Source organism: Ambystoma mexicanum, chromosome 9 (assembly GCF_040938575.1).
Source record: "Ambystoma mexicanum isolate Mex_15411 chromosome 9, UKY_AmexF1_1, whole genome shotgun sequence".
Lineage (NCBI taxonomy): Eukaryota > Metazoa > Chordata > Amphibia > Caudata > Ambystomatidae > Ambystoma > Ambystoma mexicanum.
This window is the reverse complement of record NC_090931.1, coordinates 891224618-891243564: the sequence shown is the minus strand read 5'-3', so window position 1 is coordinate 891243564 and position 18947 is coordinate 891224618. Positions and strand designations below refer to the sequence as shown.

The window sequence follows — 18947 nt, the reverse complement described above, 5'->3', positions numbered from 1 at the left end:
AAAAAACTAAAACCCATTAAGCTGCTATACACAAACACCACTATTCGGATTAGAATGTCCAAAGAGGGCATACTAAGAGATGCCATAAAAACATGGAATGGTCTCAAACCACGCTTTTTAACTTGTTCACAGCAGACTTTGAAGAACATATCTACACCCCGTTGATGAATCCTCCAAAACTCAATACCATCTGTCTACCGTGCATCATGTATGCCGACGATATTGTCTTATTAGCAAAAACACCAAGAGGGTTAAAGATAACGCTGACCAAAATGGAAGAATATATGGTCATTAATCAATTGGAAATAAATGTACAAAAAACGAAAATGATGTCCCTTTCGCCTCATACTAAGCGAAAGGAAGTTAACTGTTCATTCTCCATCGGCAAACAAAACCTCCACCAAGTAAAAACGATAAAATATCTTGGTGTGTGGCTAAACCAATCCCCAACGGAGAAAGAATGGTCCCAACATTTAAAATTAGAGGCATTGTCGCTTGCTCGCCAAGCCTGAATACTCCATCGGAAATTTGGTACATTTTCGCTGTCTCCACCGATAACTTTCTTTAGACAAAAAGCTGAAGCGATTCTAATCTATGGGGGCGAGACAATGATTAATATCGAAAACTCGACATGCCAACAACTAGAGGGCATATTCTGGAGGAAAGTTCTAGCCCTAGCGCCATCATTCCCGATGCCCTGCATCCGCTTTGAACTCGCCCTTCAAACATTGGCCTCTCTCATTACATGGAAACAACTCGACCTTTACCAGAAAATAATGAGTGATTTAAATGTTCCAGCACTCAGCATCTTTCGGGTCAAACATAATGCAACCAATGAACAACCAATGGCTGTTTGGAGAAAATGTGTGGATTCCAAAACAGAAGCAGCGGACATATCGATGGACATGCTGCTGCATCGCCTGCAAGAAGCGAAAAAGAAAATTGCTGCTAAAGACTGGATTGCCACGATCGAATTGAAAGCTTTATACCAACATGGCTTCCCTTTCCAATTTGATAAAAGACCCTTGAACAGACTTCCGCCTTATCTCAAGTTATTTCCTTCTCACGGCATACGGGAAACCTATATGAGAATGCGGCTAAATATCTTACCGACACGTGAAATTCTGGCAACAGGGAAAATGATACCGCCTGACCAACGATTCTGACGTTTCTGTAATAATAAAGGGACAATTGAAAGCCTGCAGCACATCATCATGTCTTGAACTGCATTAACTGAAAAAAATAAATCTATGCAGAGAAATGTTTCTTGAAAACAAAATACAGCTATTCCCAGAAGATAGATAGGCCCAAATTCTTTTGTGAAATGACAAAAAAACGATTTTCACAATCGTGCAATTCTGGAATAACATCATGGAAACATTGTAAATTAGAATGAAATGAACTGAAAAATGAACTGAAATCCTGCTACATTAATGTAGAGACAGGATTTAGTTATTCTACTTAAATGATTGGAACTGTTGTATTGAGAGATCATTTCAAATTATATGTGATGTTAATGAAAGGTTTGTCTAACAAACCATATTTTAATTAAAAAAAAAAATATATATATATACATACATATATATATATATATATGATGGTTACACTGTGTGGGATGCAGTTTTTAGCTTTGGCTTCCATTTGATGAGAAATGCCACACACAGAGGGACAATACTTATGTAGTGATGTGGAATTCCCATAGTGCGGTGTACAGAAAATGTTGCTGTCAGGGAAAGGTTTTCATAAATATGTGTTCGTATATGTGGCTGTGGATGGGATAATATTGCCAACTATAACTGTTTGTGACTGGAGAATATGATTGCAACAACTGTGTGAGAATTGCGGTTTGCCCCTAGATAGATTGTTGTGGACTACCTAGCTCCAGGATGCAAACTTAGGCAACAGAGTACCTTGGTGAAATCATCATAGCTGAAGAACCTCAATGCGTGATGGCTTTGGTGAGAGATCCAGAAATTCCAGACACATGCAGATGTTTGTGTGACAGCAAGGCGGAACTACACCACCTGTCTGACTGCATTTTGCAATGGACGTAAGTGACATACGAGGTTGCAGGCTGTCCATTACCCATAAAATGAAGACAGGGTGACACCAAGAATTACCAGAGACCTCCTTATGGCTAAACCTGCAGTCAGGAAGATAGACTGTTGCTGGCTATAGAATTCCTGGCAAAATGTGTAACTGCACAAACAGTGGTGTAGCTACAAGGAGTACACGTGTGTGGGCGGAGGGTCAAATTACCTCCAGGCTCCTCCTGCAGCAAAGGAAACCCGGGCCTTTTGGCTACATGTGCACCGTAGTGCATATGTAGCTGCTGCAACTGTTTGCTTTTACTTTATCTGAATAGATACATTGCAGTGATTGATTCCCTTGTCACCTGATCTCAGCTAGCAGGAATTACACTGACTTTCAGTCTGCAATACTACATGGCTTTGCTCACCTTGAAACATTGAATAGCTGTGATAATTCAGACACCTGGAAGCAAGCTAGAGGATGACCGATTGATGAGGCATAGGGGGGCAGAGTTACATTTTGGGTTATTTTGTTTCAGTTTACAGTCGAGCACTGGGGCTATTTGTGAGGCTATGAAATAGTAGTCTCTAAACCATGGAAGGATCTGCAGGAATGTACTTATTAACCCCCTTTATTACATTGCTACAAATGAACTTTGAAATAATAGTAACCAGACTATTCGGGTTTCTTCGACACTGATCGACCAAGATCAGACCAGATTTATAACTAATTAAGCAGCCCACAACAACATTAGAAGGGTTATTGATTTAATTGCGGCATGTATTGTATTGTATTTGTTATTTATATAGCGTCCTTTCCCCATTTGTGTGACCTCAAAGCGCTTTGTGGTTGGAACGCCCTTGGTGTACGCAGTCCATGTGTGGGAGGTTCTGAAAGTTAAATTAAAGATGCATGTGTGCATTTTGCCAGGTTATGCAAATAACAAGGGGGGTCCTGGGAGACTCTCTGCCAGACATGAGTCCTGGTTACAAGAGCCTTACCCAGAGTCTTTAGCTCACTATCTTTCACAGAGGAGAAATATCCTAAACATATCAGTCTTTGTCCTGCCCTGGGGCAGTCCAGCACCGAAATGCTAGGCAATTCTCCTCTGAACAAGAGTACCACCAGCAGCCCCAGACACGTGTTTCGGTCTGGTTGAACCTCATCAGTAGGCTGTAGCTGTGCCTCTCTAAGAATAGTGATCAAGGGGTCCACGTCTGGCTTCCCCTAGTAGCTTAGGGTGAGACCCGAAGTTACTTGAAATATGCAAATAACAAGGGGGGTCCTTGGAGACTCTCTGCCAGACATGAGTCCTGGTTACAAGAGCCTTACCCAGAGTCTTTAGCTCACTATCTTTCACAGAGGAGAAATATCCTAAACATATCAGTCTTTGTCCTGTCCTGGGGCAGTCCAGCACCCAAATGCTAGGCAATTCTCCTCTGAACAAGAGTACCAACAGCAACCCCAGACACGTGTTAGGACTTGGGTGGACTCGCTAGGCTCCAGTGAGCAGTCCGGAGGTCAGGCACGTGGGCAGGTGTTGTTGGTGGTTTAGGATAGAGTGCTGGTGCCGGAGATTTCGATGTGTACCCATCTAGACCGACATTTTGCATAGGTTGTCGCTGTATTCAAATGGCAGAGGTGTTGAGGTACGTCAAGGGATTTAGTGTGGACGGCTATGTGAGCTATTAGACCGGAATAGAATTGCCATATGTGCATTCTAGGGTGCATGGATGGGTGGGCGTGCCTGTGGCCTGTATCCACACATGTGGTGCAAGGCATACGTACCGTAAGCTTGGATGGAGTTCGGCTTCAATGTCTTTTTTTTCTTGGTCCAATGCGATTGGCTGGTCTCGCTAGTAGTGGTCTCCCTGGAACAAAAGTCTGAGCAGTGGGAGAGGGGCCTGGAGAGACGGGGGCGGAGGCTGGTGTACGATTGTCTGTCAGTGAAGGGGTGTGTGTGTGTGTGGCGTCATTGGGTATTGGTGGATAGCAGTGTTGTGTTTGGGTCACTGTTTCTGTGCGCCTATCAACAGAATAGAGAGGGTTTCAGGAGGTGGAAGGGAAGAGCCAGGTTTTGAGGGCCTTTCTGAGTGCCAAATGATTGTCAATATTGTGGATGTGCAGGGGTAGGGAGTTCAAAATAATCGGCACATGGACGGAGAAGGAGGATCCGCCAAGTCTGGATGAGTTGTAATGTGGGACACCTAGGAGAGATGCTGTGCCAGATCTGAGTGTCCTTGAGGGGTGGTAGCGTGTGGCTTTGTCTTGGAGGAATTCTGGGCTGGTGTTCTGGATGGCCCGGGGAGTGATGCACATTTTTTAAAGATAGTGCGTCGACCAATATGGAGGACTCTTAGTGTAGGACTGATGTGTTCTCTGTGAGGTAGGTTCATGAGCAGGCCGGCTACAGCGTTTTGAATTCTTTGCAGTTTTCTTAGCTAAAATGCTGGTGCGCCTAGGTAAAGGCAGTTTGCATATTCATAGCGGGAGAGGATGATGGAGATGATGACAGAGAAACGGTGAGGAGAGGTGAGGTATGAGACGATACGCCTGAGGATGCGTAGATGGAAGAAACAGGTGCTGAATACAGAGTTCATGTGTTGGGAGAGGGAGAAATCAGTGTCCAGTGTGCATCTGAGGTTTTTCCCCGAGGTGAAGGTTGCAGTGGGGGGGCCTAGGGATTGAGGCCAGGGAATAGGTTGGGGAAGGAGCACCCACAGAAAGAAAAAAGCTACGTAATACTTTCATTTGACACACGCAAAGTGTTCAATAGTGTAGACTGGGCCTACCTAGAGGCCATTATCAACGCTTTCCTCTTTGACCCGAATTTTTAAAATATATTTTGGCCAACTTTAAAATCCTTAGGCTAAGGTCAATGGCCTATATTCAAACCCGACCTCCCGCAAAGGAGCACCAGACAAGGATGCCCACTATCACCCTTCATCTTCGGACTAGCCATTGAACCTCTGGCACAGAGAATCCAGTATGACCCTAAAATATAAGGGCTGATGTACAACATCCCTCACAAAGTTGCTTTATATGCTGAAAATAACCTTTTCTCCCTACAAGACCCTCTCTCGTCCCTTCTGGAGCCATTTACCACCCTTAGTGATTTTGGTGACATCTCTTGCTTTCGCATAAAATAGTGACAAATCTATAGGACTTAACATCGCAGAATTCCAAGAAACAATCTTCACGATAAAAAATAGATTCCCATGCAAATGGACAGAGAAAGAGATGAATAATTTAGGAGTAAATATTACCCCAACATATCAGTCTTTACCTTGGGCAAATACACCTGAGCTATGGAAGGAGTCTATGGAGCAGCATACAAGATGGGACCTCCAGGAAATGTCTTGTCTGGGCCGTATTCATGCAATTAAGCTGACCATGTAGCTAAGGCTGTGCTATGTATTGCAAGCACTCCTGGTTCAGATACCCGGGGAGGACCATGCAAAATGACACAAAGATATTTCCAAATGTATACGACCCCAAAAATTCAGCCGAACTTCCTTATGAGGGAAAATATGATTGGGGGTGTGGGAGTCACAGTGATACCCCCCCCCCCAAATGAAAAAAAGAAAATGTTGACGGGTTTTTCGAGAAAGAAAATGGTTCAGTGAAAAGCCCATTGTAAAAATAACATTTGAGAGAACATAGAACCACAGGGACCAGGGGGGGTCGCTTAGGCTGGGATGGAGCAGACTCCTGACTTACACCTGGAACCACCCACTATAGTGGGTAGCTAGAGGATGGCCTCAGTGGGTGGTCACACCCCCTAGGCGGTCTGTCACAGGCCGCCACTTCTACCACCTGTCCCACGCCAGGGTACACACAATCCAGCTAATTTCTCTATCCCCTCCCCTTTCTATACCCAACCACCCAACATTATAAGCATTCTCCTACTTACGCCCCTAGTCAAACACTACCATGCATTATCCCTCATAACTATTATATCACATCACAATTAATATAAATACCCAGTAAAATATATATTCAAACCAACAGAAACATATAAACATATATTATAATACAAAGGGGGGACTGCTACAAGTCAGCCACCCCTTTTTAGCACCTTCAGTGCGGCCCCTTGTGGTTCTGCAGTTTGCCCCTGATTAAAAAGGGGTTGACTTCCAGTCTGTTCTTGTTGGTGGCCCTGTCCACCATGTGTGGCCACCCCATCTCACCACGCACCCTTCCCTGTGCACACAAAATATTCATTAGGTGCCGCCATACCAAGGTGGGGGCCCACTGCATTCTCTGCCGAACGCAGTAGTTATCTATGGGGTGGGCCTGGGGCATGCACACGGTTACCTGTGCGACCCCACAGCAAGTAATCTGCTAAGTGGCCGCATGCCCAGGGGGGCCGTCTCGCAATCACTGCCGCACCATAGAACCATTTCTTCAGGCGGCGTCCCCATTGCTAACGTGCGTCACGTTTCTGCCTCCTGTTTACCTTTTGCCTTCAAAAACAACTTGGTCTCACGCCAGCATGCGATTTGTATGCCGACGTGAAGATTTACTATGGAAACAGCTGGATTTTTGCTCCATAGCAAACCGTTGTACATGCTGTCCGACATGCTGGCATGTCTGACAGTGTTTATTTGAAGTTGTGAGCACCGCCTGCCATGCAAGTATGGCAAGCGGCGCTCACAATTAAAAGTAAACGCTGCCTGGCATGGTTGGATGCCAGGCAGCGTTTACTTCATTTACACTGCAGAGTGCAAATGTGAAGGGCAAAACGTGGTGTACACGCTTGTATGCCGCCTTTTGCTCTTTACATTTGCTCCCTGCAGTACAAATGATGGAAATGTGGTGGTGGGGACGTGGCTACACCTCAGTGCTAACAGTACAAGGTCTCTGCCGTCAAATTACGACTAGGAGCAAAATGAGCCCCGGAATGGAAAAAGAAAAGAGGGGCTAACAACATAATTAAGGCAGATGTGTGTTCCTACACATTTGCCATCTACCACCATCCATAGCAATAGTATATGCCCCATTGAAACATGTAATCCAGTTTACCCATTTATTCCTGCACGTTTTTGTAACTTGTTAATGTACCTCCCACATCTCCCCCTCCTGCACTCCCTTCCTCCGCCCTACCCCCCTTTTTTCATGTTTCAGCACTTGCACGTTCTAAACCGTCTCACGACTTAGAATGCTTTTTGTCTGTTCTCCTTCCCTCTTTCTCCTTCCCGCACTTCCCTTCCATTCCTTCTCCTCTGTTCTTATGCCTTAGCACTTGCACATTCCGAATGTTTCATGACCTTTTAAGAACGTTTTGGTGTATAACTGTGTCCCCATCCCTTGTCTTGTTGCACCTTGAAACACATTTAATGTATAGTGCGCATTATGAATAACCAAGAAAATAAAATAATTAAAAAATAAAACCAAAGTTAGAGACAAGAACAGAAATGATTTCTAGAAACTCGTGCATGTCATAACTGGTGAAACACTATGCCATTCCCCGCGTGCTAAAGGCATTTAGAAGCAAAATTGTAACAAACTGAGCCCGAAACACTTAATACGATTCTTAGTCAGAGGGAAAAAAGCAACAGAGTGCAGCAAACAACTTGTCTTTTGAAATAAGATGTGCGGTTAACAAGCTTTAAACACCTGTGAAAAAATAAAGGCAAAATAGGATCATGTGAGAAGTGCAAACACTGCACAAAGATGGAAAAGCCCCAAGAGTCAGGGAATCTGGAATAGCAAGGACAGGGGATGCAAGAAAAATACAGAGATAAAGGAGACCATAGGCATGGATAGGGGCCAAAATAGGCTTTTCACAGTATGTTGATGGGAAATTTGAAGACACAACAATCAGAGGTGTAATAATGCCTTTTCAAATAGAATTGGAATACATTTAACCCGCAAAGAATCTGCAAAAAACTCCAAATAAAAATATGATGTCTACCTCACGAGAGGCCGAGCTGCATACTACAAACGTCAAATATCTAATTCCATTATGATGAAAGTTACGGCATGAAACCACTTGCTATATTGCAGCATATGTTATGTTACAGTATTTATATGTTTTTCCTTTAAAGTTTTTTTTATAGCATAAACCAGTTCTAAGCAGGTTGTGGCTCGTGGCTTAAAAGCTGATTAGAGAACTACTTAAAATGTTCTTTTTATTACTATAATTATAGAAGATGGGACAGATGGGAGCCTGCAGAATTTGGTGGCGGAGTCCAACAGTGATCCTTTCCTTGGGGATTATCTACAACCGCACAAATTACAAGGCAGATCTTGACTGAAGAGAAACGGAGAATGCAACTTCAAATCACAAGTGTGCTGCATCTTACAGTAATATCTATATGTTCTTTATTCAAGAGAAATCGGAGAAGGCAAGGATCGCTTTGGCCTATTAATCGCTTTCCACAAAACACAAAGCATCCCAGGTACTTCTCATTCCCAAAAATAGGTAATCAAAGACTTGCCAAGTCTACAAACATCAAATAAGGAACACAATAAAGTCTGACATCAACATATTCTGAGTAAGATGCTCAAAGGATATACAGCATAAATCCTGTTACAAGTGTGTTCAACTTTGTACGCAAGTGATAATTTGGAGAGCTTTCACACAAGTGTTCAATATCATTGGTTTAGAGTATGCACGTATGCCATGTCCAAAAAATGAATCCAAATAAAAAAGTCCTGAGAAATAAATGAATTATCAATCTCTTGGCAACAGCATCAAACATGCATGGCAAAAGAACATGCCTTCATGTATGTGAGCCCATCATGTGGCATGTGTGAAATACGTTTGTCAAAAATGGAATACGGTAAGAAAACTGGATACAAGTTCAAAGGTATTTGTAAAATATTTGAACCAATGGAGTTAACTCTTCTAAGAGTCAATGTTGCTTAGGCATAAGTCGCAATATGTTTTTAAAAACATTGAAATCATTTAATTGGTCTCATGATTAAGATGGAACACCAGTATGGCACCTATTTAAAAAGGGAGAGCACATTTGCAATGCGCATAGGCTCTGAAGCTAAACACATAGGTGAGGTGAGCAGTAAACTGCACACATGCCCACAGAATGAACGAATCCAAGCCCCCCACACACAATGATTGTCCAGAGAACACATGCAAAAGGAGGAGACACTGGCATGCTGGAGTGGCATTGGGTCCTGCCTCTCTGGGAGTGGTAGTTTTATCACTGGTCCTGTATACAGTGCTCCCAGTGGACGAAATATATGCCTGAAGCTTGCTCATGAAAACCTCTGTCAGTCAGCGAACACTTGCCTGAGTAGAGGGGGCGGGGGTGCCATAAGGAGACTGAAGCAGTGATCCAGTCTGCGTAGGTATAGGGTAGAGATCATAGTCTTTGTAGAGTGAAGGTGGGGCAGTGTTTACACATATTTAGGTGCTTGAGCCCAGCATGCTTAGTAGTAGATGTAACGAACACTTGGAGGTTTGAGGTAACTGTCAAAGATGGTCCTCAGGATTTAAGCCATGGTGATTGAGAAGAGGGGAAGCGGATATGAGAGGGCAAAGAGAGTGTGGGGTCGGAGGTGTGGACAAAGATTGCTTCTGTCGTAAATGATTTAAACATCAGGCGCTGCAGTGCTATTCAGTGAGGAATGTCAAAGAGACAGCCGGTAATGTAAAAGGATAGTTCACCAGTGAAAGAGGAGCAGGACAAACAAATTTGCGGTCATTAGCAAAACTATGTTAAGAAAAACCTAGGAAGGAGATGAGATTACCAAGAGAGGATGTGTGGAGTGTGAAGAGGAGGGGGGCAAGGACAGGTTTTTCAGGGACTCCTACTGGAGTTAGGGTGGCAAAGAAAGTGACAATGACACAGAAGATGGAGAAGGAAGAATTTGCTATGTAGGTGGTGACCTAATTAAGGGTGGAGTCCTGGAAGCCATGGTTTTAAGAGGGTCGGAAAGTGGAAAGGATGATCCATAGAGTCAAAGACAGCAGGGGATGAGGGTGGATTACAAGTGAGAGTGATAAGTGTAGGTGAAGAATTTAGACATGTGGTTGAGTTCAGTTTTCTGTGGAGTGTCTGGAAAGGAATCCCAATTGAAGGCGGTCATAAGAATTGTTCACCTTCAAGCAAGTGGTAATATGGCTGAAGACCACACGCTCAAGGACCTTGCAGAAGTGGAGAAGAGAGATATTGTGATAATTTGCAGGGTTTTTGGAGTAAGCTGCTTTTGGTTTCTTCGGGTTGAGTAAAACATTGGCCAACTTGATGCAAGCTGAAAAGATACCGAAAGCAAGCGATAAGATAAACAGTGAAGATGGATAAGGGCAGGTTAGGGGCATAGTTACTTGACATTCTTGGGTTCAAATGAGGCCAATCCTGCAGAGTACGGTTAGGCAGACTAACTGGAGAATGGGTCCTATTTCAGCAGGGGTGATAGAAGGGAAAGCCAGTAAGAAAGAGAGGGTGAATGTGGGAGTCAGAGGAGAGAAGCAGGGGGGAGGAGCGACAGCATAAGGAAGGCAGTCAATGTGTTTTTAATTTTTGAAAATGTTGAGATGTCAGAAGAGAAGTCCTCATCAGAGAATGAGGAGAACAAGCACGGATGAGGGTGCACAAGAATATACTGTTAGGTTCAGGATAGCCTGCAGTGAGGGGGAGAAAATAAGAAAGGTATAGTAGGGGGCGTGGCAGAGTCTAGGGGATAAGATAGAGCAGCAAGGGATTATTTGTATCAAGCAAGAAGGGCAGGCCCACAGGTCAATGCCATGGATGCACATGATACTCCTACGTTGTTATATGGCTGGAGAAATGCAACGATGATGCCATGGGTGAGTTGATGAAAGAGCTTGCAGAACAGCAATATCCAAAGAGAGAGGCAAGTTCTGAGGTAAAATCCAGGAATGTCTGCTTGATGGAGACCTGGAGAAGGGGAGAGAAAGCTTTGAGGGAAGACTCCACTTGGCTGAGATAGGGTGCCAAGGAGTCTGCTTTGAATGTACACTTGTTGGTAGGACAGGAGGGGGAGGGAAGTGGAAGGGAAGCAGAGACAGTGACATTAATAAGGGAGTGGTCAAGTGGGGAGGGATTAAGAGGGCCAGTTATGTTGAGCGAGGAGAGGAAGATGAGGTCATGTGAATTACCAGGAGTGTGAGTTAGCTGGTTGTGAAGGGCAACTGCAGAACCCTCACAAAGAGTGAAGTGGAGTTTGAGTCAGTGAGCATTGGTCATATCTGTTAGACTAAATCTCGGCATTGTCATGGTAGGGCTCTCTGAGGGAAGGGATTATAATATGGTTACAAGCTCACAAGCTCATTTGCTCTACAGCTGGTATTGCATCTGTTTTGGGCATGCATATACTCAGCAGAATCGCTAGCCACTGCCAGTGCCTACTTTTATATCTGGGATGTTGCTGCAGACCTTCTTGATAGGATCTCATGGAAAGTTATGTGGTTTACAATCTGGCTCTCATAATTCTTGTTAAAGGATTTTAATTTACACTTTGTTAATCCTGAGACTGTATACTGGTTATATATAGTTGCCTTTGTGATTGATGACTGTCTTTATGTTTCTATCTGTTTATAGCTTGTGCAAAAGGTGTTCTATGTATAACCATGTGCACTAATAAATAAATAAATAAATAAAAAAGATATGATTCCACGGCCTGGTACTGTGTGACTACCTTTGAGTATCATGAAAATAAGATACAAATGGCATGACTAAGTATGGGGGCACATAATGCCAGTATCTGCCATCTGGTGGCAGTACCAGGACATTGTGTAATGGCAATACCTGGAAAACAGTTCAAGTACCTGGGCAAAAGAGGTCAATACCAGGCAAATTGTTACAATACTTGCCATATGATGTAGGTATCTGGCCTTCTGAAGGCACCACTGGGAAAATAAGACAACATAGGGTACACAATAAATGTAGATGGATATATGAATTAAATACTTGGCATGTACAGCAATAACTTTACTATTATATGACCCAGAACAGTAGGATTATCTATACCTATGCCCTCTCCACAAAACACCTGGCACTTAACAAACTCTGAAAATTGACACAAGCTGGAAATGTTCTAACAGGCAGAAATCCAAAGATCCCCGGACGCATCTTCAACCTAAACACACTAGGAAAACCGACCACGAAAGACATGCCAATGCCAAAAGAATCCCTTCTCAGATTGAATTAAAGCCCCGTGGAGCTGTTCAAACAAAGTGGGGCAATGTACCACATCATCCACACCACAACATCCAGGACCTGTGTGGCAGCGTTGCCTTGTACTTCATTGGAAAGTTGAAAGAAATTAGAACCTCAATCATGCGAACTGGGCATATTATGCCAACAGCTGGCAGGCAACCCAATATGTCACATAATATTTCTATTATACAAAATCCAAAACTTTTCATGGGTCATATGTGAATCTCCCCTCACATATGACCCATGAAAGGTTTTGGCGGCAGACACGTGACTGTTCTTCCCTAACTGTGGGTTAGGGTAGGTGTTTTTGAAGAACATGTTTGTCATAGGCATCTGGGCGCTAAAACTAAGAAGGACAAAGGAGGGAGACACATCACAGTGGAAAGAGACGTTTTCAGGCTGCTCTGCTTATGGTGGGCTTCGACCGGCCTGGGGCCTGTTGATTCCCTTATAGCTAGGCACCCCCTCCCTCTGCTTAAACCTCTGTTGAGCGAGTGCAAACCTCTCATCCTGGCAGCCTGTACTAAGCTGAGCCTTTCTCCTGGGTCCGGTTTGTGAAAAGGCAGAGACAGAGCCTGGTCTCATTTGTAATAGCCCTGGCAGCTAACCAAGGCTAAAGAAAGGGGCGTGTGTAAAATAATTTCAGCACACACCCAGACTTGCTGCAGCGAACCCATGCTCTTAGCTGTGCTGAATGGGCACCAAACCATTTCAATGTGCTCCATGGAACCGCTGCTGTGCTTAGGCTTCGCACCACGATCTACAGAGATAGTACAGTACATTAACTTTCTGGATTATTGTTTTACTTCTTTTATTTTGTTTCATGTTAGTTTTATCCTGAAAAAAATATATAAAATGTGTTTTACTTTGTCTCACCACTTCGCTTAAAGTGCATTAAACAAGTGTTACTACTCCCGCAACAGTAAAGGTACTCGACTCCCTGATTTGGGGCATAGCGAGAAGGGAAGGGGTGTAGGGATGTGCCACTGTGTATGAGTTGCAACTTGCAGGTCGCAAACAGATCTTAATAGCAGATGAAATTACCTATTGGCTATCTTGTTTGGATTGGAACCAGTGTATCAATGCCTGAAGGATGTTCCTGTAACTTGATATACGGTCTGCCTATACATGTTCTGGTGTAACTGGTTATATAACATCCAGGGGTCAAGTCCTAAAAATTAAAGTGGGGGGACTCATCAACAAACACTGGGATGCGTCGTCGCGAGAAATTAGCATATCAAGGTGAAATATGCACATTTCATTAAATTGGCTTTGCATAACCACACAAATTGCACAGGACGAATGGCATTTGCCTTTCATAAAATCGACACACACACAAAACCAAGAGAGGATATTTTCTTCTAATAGTGTTTTTGAAAATGTTAACAGCTGTGCATGTTTTAAACTCAAAGAACCAATACAAATGTTTTTCCTGGGACTTGCAGTACCGAAATGCAACATTTCACCTTTAGTTGTTTGTTATTTTTCATCAGGTAATATAGTGCAGTGGTGAAGTGCCTGCGGCCTACAAACCTGATGATTGCGGTTTGATCCCCGAAGTCGTCTTTAACTCATAAATTCAAAGAGGATATTCAATGTTTCTCATTTTAGCTGGGGGGGGACTGAGTCCCATAGCTCTCAACTCACACGCTTTTGGCGGGTGTCACCCGCCTTGTAAAGGGCTGACTCACCCGCCAAGCCTCCTGCACGCCCATTCATTTCAATGGGCGTCTCACCCGCCAAAAACAAAATCGGCTGATTTCACCAGCCTTTGCAACACAAATGGTTGAGAGCTATGGAGTCCACCCTCTGAATAAAGTGGGGGACTCCGTCCCCGTGCGTGTACCCTCGATTTGAGCCCTGATAACATCGCCTTAGTACGCTTTATAAATGCAAAACGAAATAAATAAATGCAGCCACTGTCTGCGTGCAAAGTGAAAGTTCCATGTTCCAGTCAAAGACGGAGGCACATCCCTATAACCCACTCGTCCAGATCAGGAAGATGAGTGCCATTGTGGGCGAGTTTGCAGTTCTAATAAATGCAGGCCAACGCTGCATGAAACACGATATTAGATGTAGCTGCTGAGTAACCCCATACGATTGCATGACATTTTTAACCAGCCTTGTCTTTTCGGCCATTTGAAATTTGAATTATCGGCCAAATCGTGTAATGCACCTCCATTCGAAGTTTTTGCATATTGAAAATGATCACTAGCTGAAGCATTAACATCAAATATCAAAGCGTACTGTCGTATAGCTTTGATTACTATTGAAATGGAATGCCCGCGTCTGTATAATAATTTAGTAAAATATTTCGCGGAGAAGCGGTCTTTCTTATCTTTAGCAAACACACACCCCCCCCCCCCCAAAGTACGCATCAAGATTGGCAGCCGCCTTGGCGTTGCTTTGGGCCGCAATGGGCACCCGGTGACTGACGTGACGCGCATGGTCGTTTCTCGGGCGCGTGCGCATATCTATGGCACTCGGGTACCTACCCTTCGGCCTGGTGCCTTTTGGTAACAGCGCCCCCTAGTGCGTGGCTGATACTGACCAGGCGCCCTCCATCCGCCAGACGGAGAAGGCGTAGCTGAGCCTGTCGTGGGCCGCGGCGCCGCAGCTGGCCAGCCTGCCGGCGGCGCTGTCCTCGCTCTGCAGCACCTGGCACAGGAAGTCTATGTACCTGGAGGCCAGCCGCAGCGTCTGGATCTTGCTCAGCTTGTCGGAGGGCAGCGTGGGGATGATCTTCCTCAGCGCGGCGAAGGCCTCGTTCAGGGACTGCGTCCGCTGGCGCTCTCTGACGTTGGCCAGGAGCCTCTGGTTCTGCAGCTCCTCGTAGGTTTGCGGGGCCGAGTCGATTTTCTTCCCCCTTTTCCCCGGGCTCGGGAAGCCCTCGTCCTCCTCGCTGGACGTTTTGCTGTCGCCCCGCTTCTTCTTACCAAGACGGCTGGGTCTCTTGTCCCGCTCCTCCTCGCTGGTCTCCGAAGTGTCCACCGAGGAAAGGGAAGAAGACCTCGGCGAAGACGAGGTGTCCTCCATGTTCGCTGCCGGGGCCGCCGAGGGCGCTTCCCCTACACCCTGGGCGCCTGTACCTCCTTGTTCACCCATCCACGCCTGCGTGTGCCGTCCAATGCACTCTAAAGAAAAGAATGATGATGGCAGAGACCGAGCCTTTTGGAAAAACAAAAAAATGCTGACCGAACGCGTTTCCCAGTTTCTCTCAGGGTCCTATTTCAAGGAAAGGATGTACGAGAAATGATTAGGTCTCTCGCAGAGGGAGAGAGGAAGTTATTCTTACTTTTTTGGGGGAAAGCCTAGCTAGCTTGCTTAGTTGTCACAACCGAAATGTGTGCGGCGTTGGTGGGGTGGGGGCGGCCTAGTTACACTCTGATTGGTTACATGCACGACTGGGAGGGAATATTGCCCTCTTTGGAGTCTACTCCTGAAACTTCGTTTTAAATTACAACTTAACTACAATTCTGGGAGTGTGTTCACCTCGGAAAGTAAAGGAGCCCGGCGCTGCTTTAAAAAGCCTCGTATCTGGATAGCTGCCGGCTGTGGAAGCTGTGCCATTGTGCTGGGGAAACTGTCCAGATGTTTAGGCTGGGGTGGGGGAACAATTTGCAAGGTCAAATACAGTAATGTGTTTTGATCAAAACGATTCCAAGATGTTCAACTATAGAATGCTTGCTGTCTTGATCTTCTTGCAGGTACCCGTACTTCTGGCATCGGACACACCACTTTTAATTACCAAAGCCTGGAAATAATGTCAATGCGTATAATGCGACCACACCCTGGATTGTCTGCAGACACTGAATGTTATTAGTACCCAATACATTGAACCATCTAATAACTATCTCAATTCCATATTGCGTTAAGAGCTTCTCTATCCTCCTGGCTTTTTTTGCCTAAGGTTGGAAATGTTACCGGAGCTGTGATACAAAAAACGTGTGCTTTCAATGTTTTCACGCCACTAGCGCCACTTCCAACTACACCTTGCTGACTGAGCAGTGGGGGAAGTGAGTGGATGTGGGAGAATTTACTGGGGCTATGCTAGATGTGACTAGCTAACCCAAAGAGAAACCACTTTAAATGGTTGCTGGCAGTGGAAGTACCTGCAGTTGTTGGGCCAGAGTGTGCATTTAACAGCACCAACACCCTACTTCGGCGCTGCAGCATTTTATTGTGCTCCAATATGAAAGGAAGAGGGCTGCCCAGCCCCCGGAAAGGGCGCTGAAGGGACAGCCTGCATAGAGAGCATCCTTGGGCCTAGCCACATCCGCTGGACTCCGGGGAGTGGTTATAAGGCGGGGGGCTGCTTGGCTCATTCTCGTTTTTCAGCCCCCCCCCACCTGAAGTCTCGTCTCGTGGACGGAGTTTGTTGGTTGCCACTTCTCAAAATGAATCTGAAGCTGACACCTGCTACTGTGAGGTGAGTATTCTCTGTTCCCAGGCCCAGAAGGTTTGGCGGGCTGCGGCTCACCGATGGATGGGCAAGGTCACTTGCAGCCAATCCGTACGTGGTTCATTGATGGGGAGCTTGGGCGTTTGCCCTCCCTCCGTGTGTCCCTGTGTGGTCACTTGAGCCGCAGTGGGGGGATAATATCTTGCGTTCTGAGTGTATTTATTCAGATGATATTTTTATCTTTGTGTTCCCAGTCGGTTGCCCTCCATGTGTCCTGTGCGGTCGCGGAGTCACTGTGGGGGGATAATATTTTGCGTTTGAATTGTATTTCTTCAGATGTTGTTTTAACTTTGTATTCCCTGTCGGATGCTGTGCCACAGGGTTGGTTGTTGTTACACAAATGCAGGTTTTTTTTTTTTGTGCTCTGGCTGTCGCCATCTTGTGGGGGTAGGTGCGTTAGGACAAATACTGGTTTCTCTTTGTGTGCACTGTTCAGTTACTGTGCGGGCGCTGTCTCGTATCGAGCTGTTTGTGGGGACTAGTGGGATTTTCTCTCCTTGGTGGTCCTTGTGCGGTCGGGATATGGCGCAGGGTCGTGGTTTCATTGGTGGCTTCTATTCATCTTTTGGGTTCCCTCGTCGGTGTGGGGCTGGGGGGTTTGGTCATTGTTGAAGCTGATTGCAGGGATTGACTACCAGGTGAAGCTGAGGCAGAAGCCCTGGGTTTAATGAATTGTGCTATTAAGAGTACTGCGAGGTATTGAAATGTTCCTGTTGCTTCATGCACCTCATGCGTTTTGCTGTATCACGGGGCATTGTAATGCCTGTATGGTTTGTTGACTCATGCATCTCGAGTTGCCGTGCCGCACCAAATTTAATACAAAGGGGTTTCTTTCTTTTTCATCCTGCAGCTGCTTTTAAATATGAATCTTCATATTGCATGCACCTGTAGGCGCCCTTTTAACGTTTAGCGACATTAATTTAAATGTTTATGTGCCCGCATTGCATGCACCAATTGAGCTACGCCATGCAAAATCGGCTTGTGGTACACCAATGAATTTTGGATGCCTTGTTGTGCACTGCATCAACCGTTTGAGGTCGCAGGCCTACATATAATTGAATGTGAAGGGATTGTCCTAGGACCGAGGGCTAGTTACAATTATTATTTTTTTTTAATGCTGGCACAAAAGAATAATTAGTTATACATTTTTGTCTGGGATTAACGTTTTTCGGCCGCCGCGCCAAATTACATGGAATGGATTGTGTTACGAAGGGAAAGCGCTAACAACCCAAAACAATGCATGCAAAATATGGTCCCAGAAACTTACTAGGCCATTGGGTTGCGAAGAGTCAGTGTGTTCAAATCCCAGTGCCACTTCCAGGTACACAGTGCCTGCAGTGGGTTAGCAAGGTTTCGCCTCTTGCTTGTTTTTGTAAATCAAACCGCCAAAAGCAATCTTGATCCTGTTGCGGTGCCACCGCTGGGTAAGGCCATCTAATTTTAGGCTGGCACACTTTCGGGCCATGGGATTGGGATGCGCACAATATATTAATTTGGGCACACAACCATATTGGAAGCAAGGCAATGCAGCACAACACAGGTTCGAACGTGCTGGATCAGCTGGGTGTTAATAACAATGTAATTTTCTGTACAAAAACAGGTTTAAGGATTACCAGAGGACAGTTTATTGGTGTTGGTCAAAGTACAAGGGAGGAGCAGAAAGTATTGTTAAGGTTGCACTAGCAGGAAGATGGTACAAGACTTTGGCTAATACAGGACTTGGGCACTGTCTGCGGGATAAGCGGGAGCTATGATGGCATCAAGAAGTCAGTTATTTACAGAGGACTAAGAAGGAGTCTATGGAGAGATCTTTTGTTCCCCTTTTTCCCGCAAATTAACAATACAATTTGTTTTTCATCAATGTAGTGCACACAGCATAGCTCAACTAGGTTCTCCAGACATGTTTGCCAGCATCGATGTTGGTTTGAACAGCCCCAGCGGTAACGAATTTGAAGAGGAGGCCAAAATGTTCGCACTTTTCCAGGAGAAAATGCGCAGGAAAGAGAAGGACTGGGCCAAAAGGATGCTGGAGGATGAACAAGAGTTGCCCACTCAACAGCAGGTTGTGCTGGCCCAGGTGTGCACACCACCAGTTCTGGACATTCCACCAGCGAGTGAGATGCCTGCCCTCATAACACCATCAAAAACTAAAAGGGCGGCGAGTGTGCCAAGGGTTAAGGTCGTATCTCTCTTGTCACAAGATGCTGTGTTGTCACAGGTAGCGGGTAGTCTGGATGTTCCACCAACAAAGAAACGTGTGGTGCGCAAACCTAGGGGTAAAACGGTGGTCGTCTTGCCGCAAGACC

At 45.2% G+C, this 18947-nt stretch overlaps 1 protein-coding gene across 2 annotated transcripts in view; it reads right to left on the bottom strand.

The window, feature by feature from the left end:
* The window catches only part of LOC138488746 (twist-related protein 2-like), a 254446-nt gene extending 238947 nt beyond the window's left edge, over positions 1-15499 (bottom strand). The window contains exon 1 of one of the 2 annotated variants that reach the window (XM_069616016.1): positions 14675-15499. In XM_069616016.1, coding sequence (XP_069472117.1) covers positions 14709-15284 — 576 coding nt within the window. In that variant the 5' untranslated portion in view covers positions 15285-15499 and the 3' untranslated portion in view covers positions 14675-14708. The remainder of the gene's footprint in view (positions 1-14674) is intronic. The other variant, XM_069616017.1, reaches the window with a different exon arrangement.
* Between the last annotated feature and the right edge of the window lie 3448 nt (positions 15500-18947).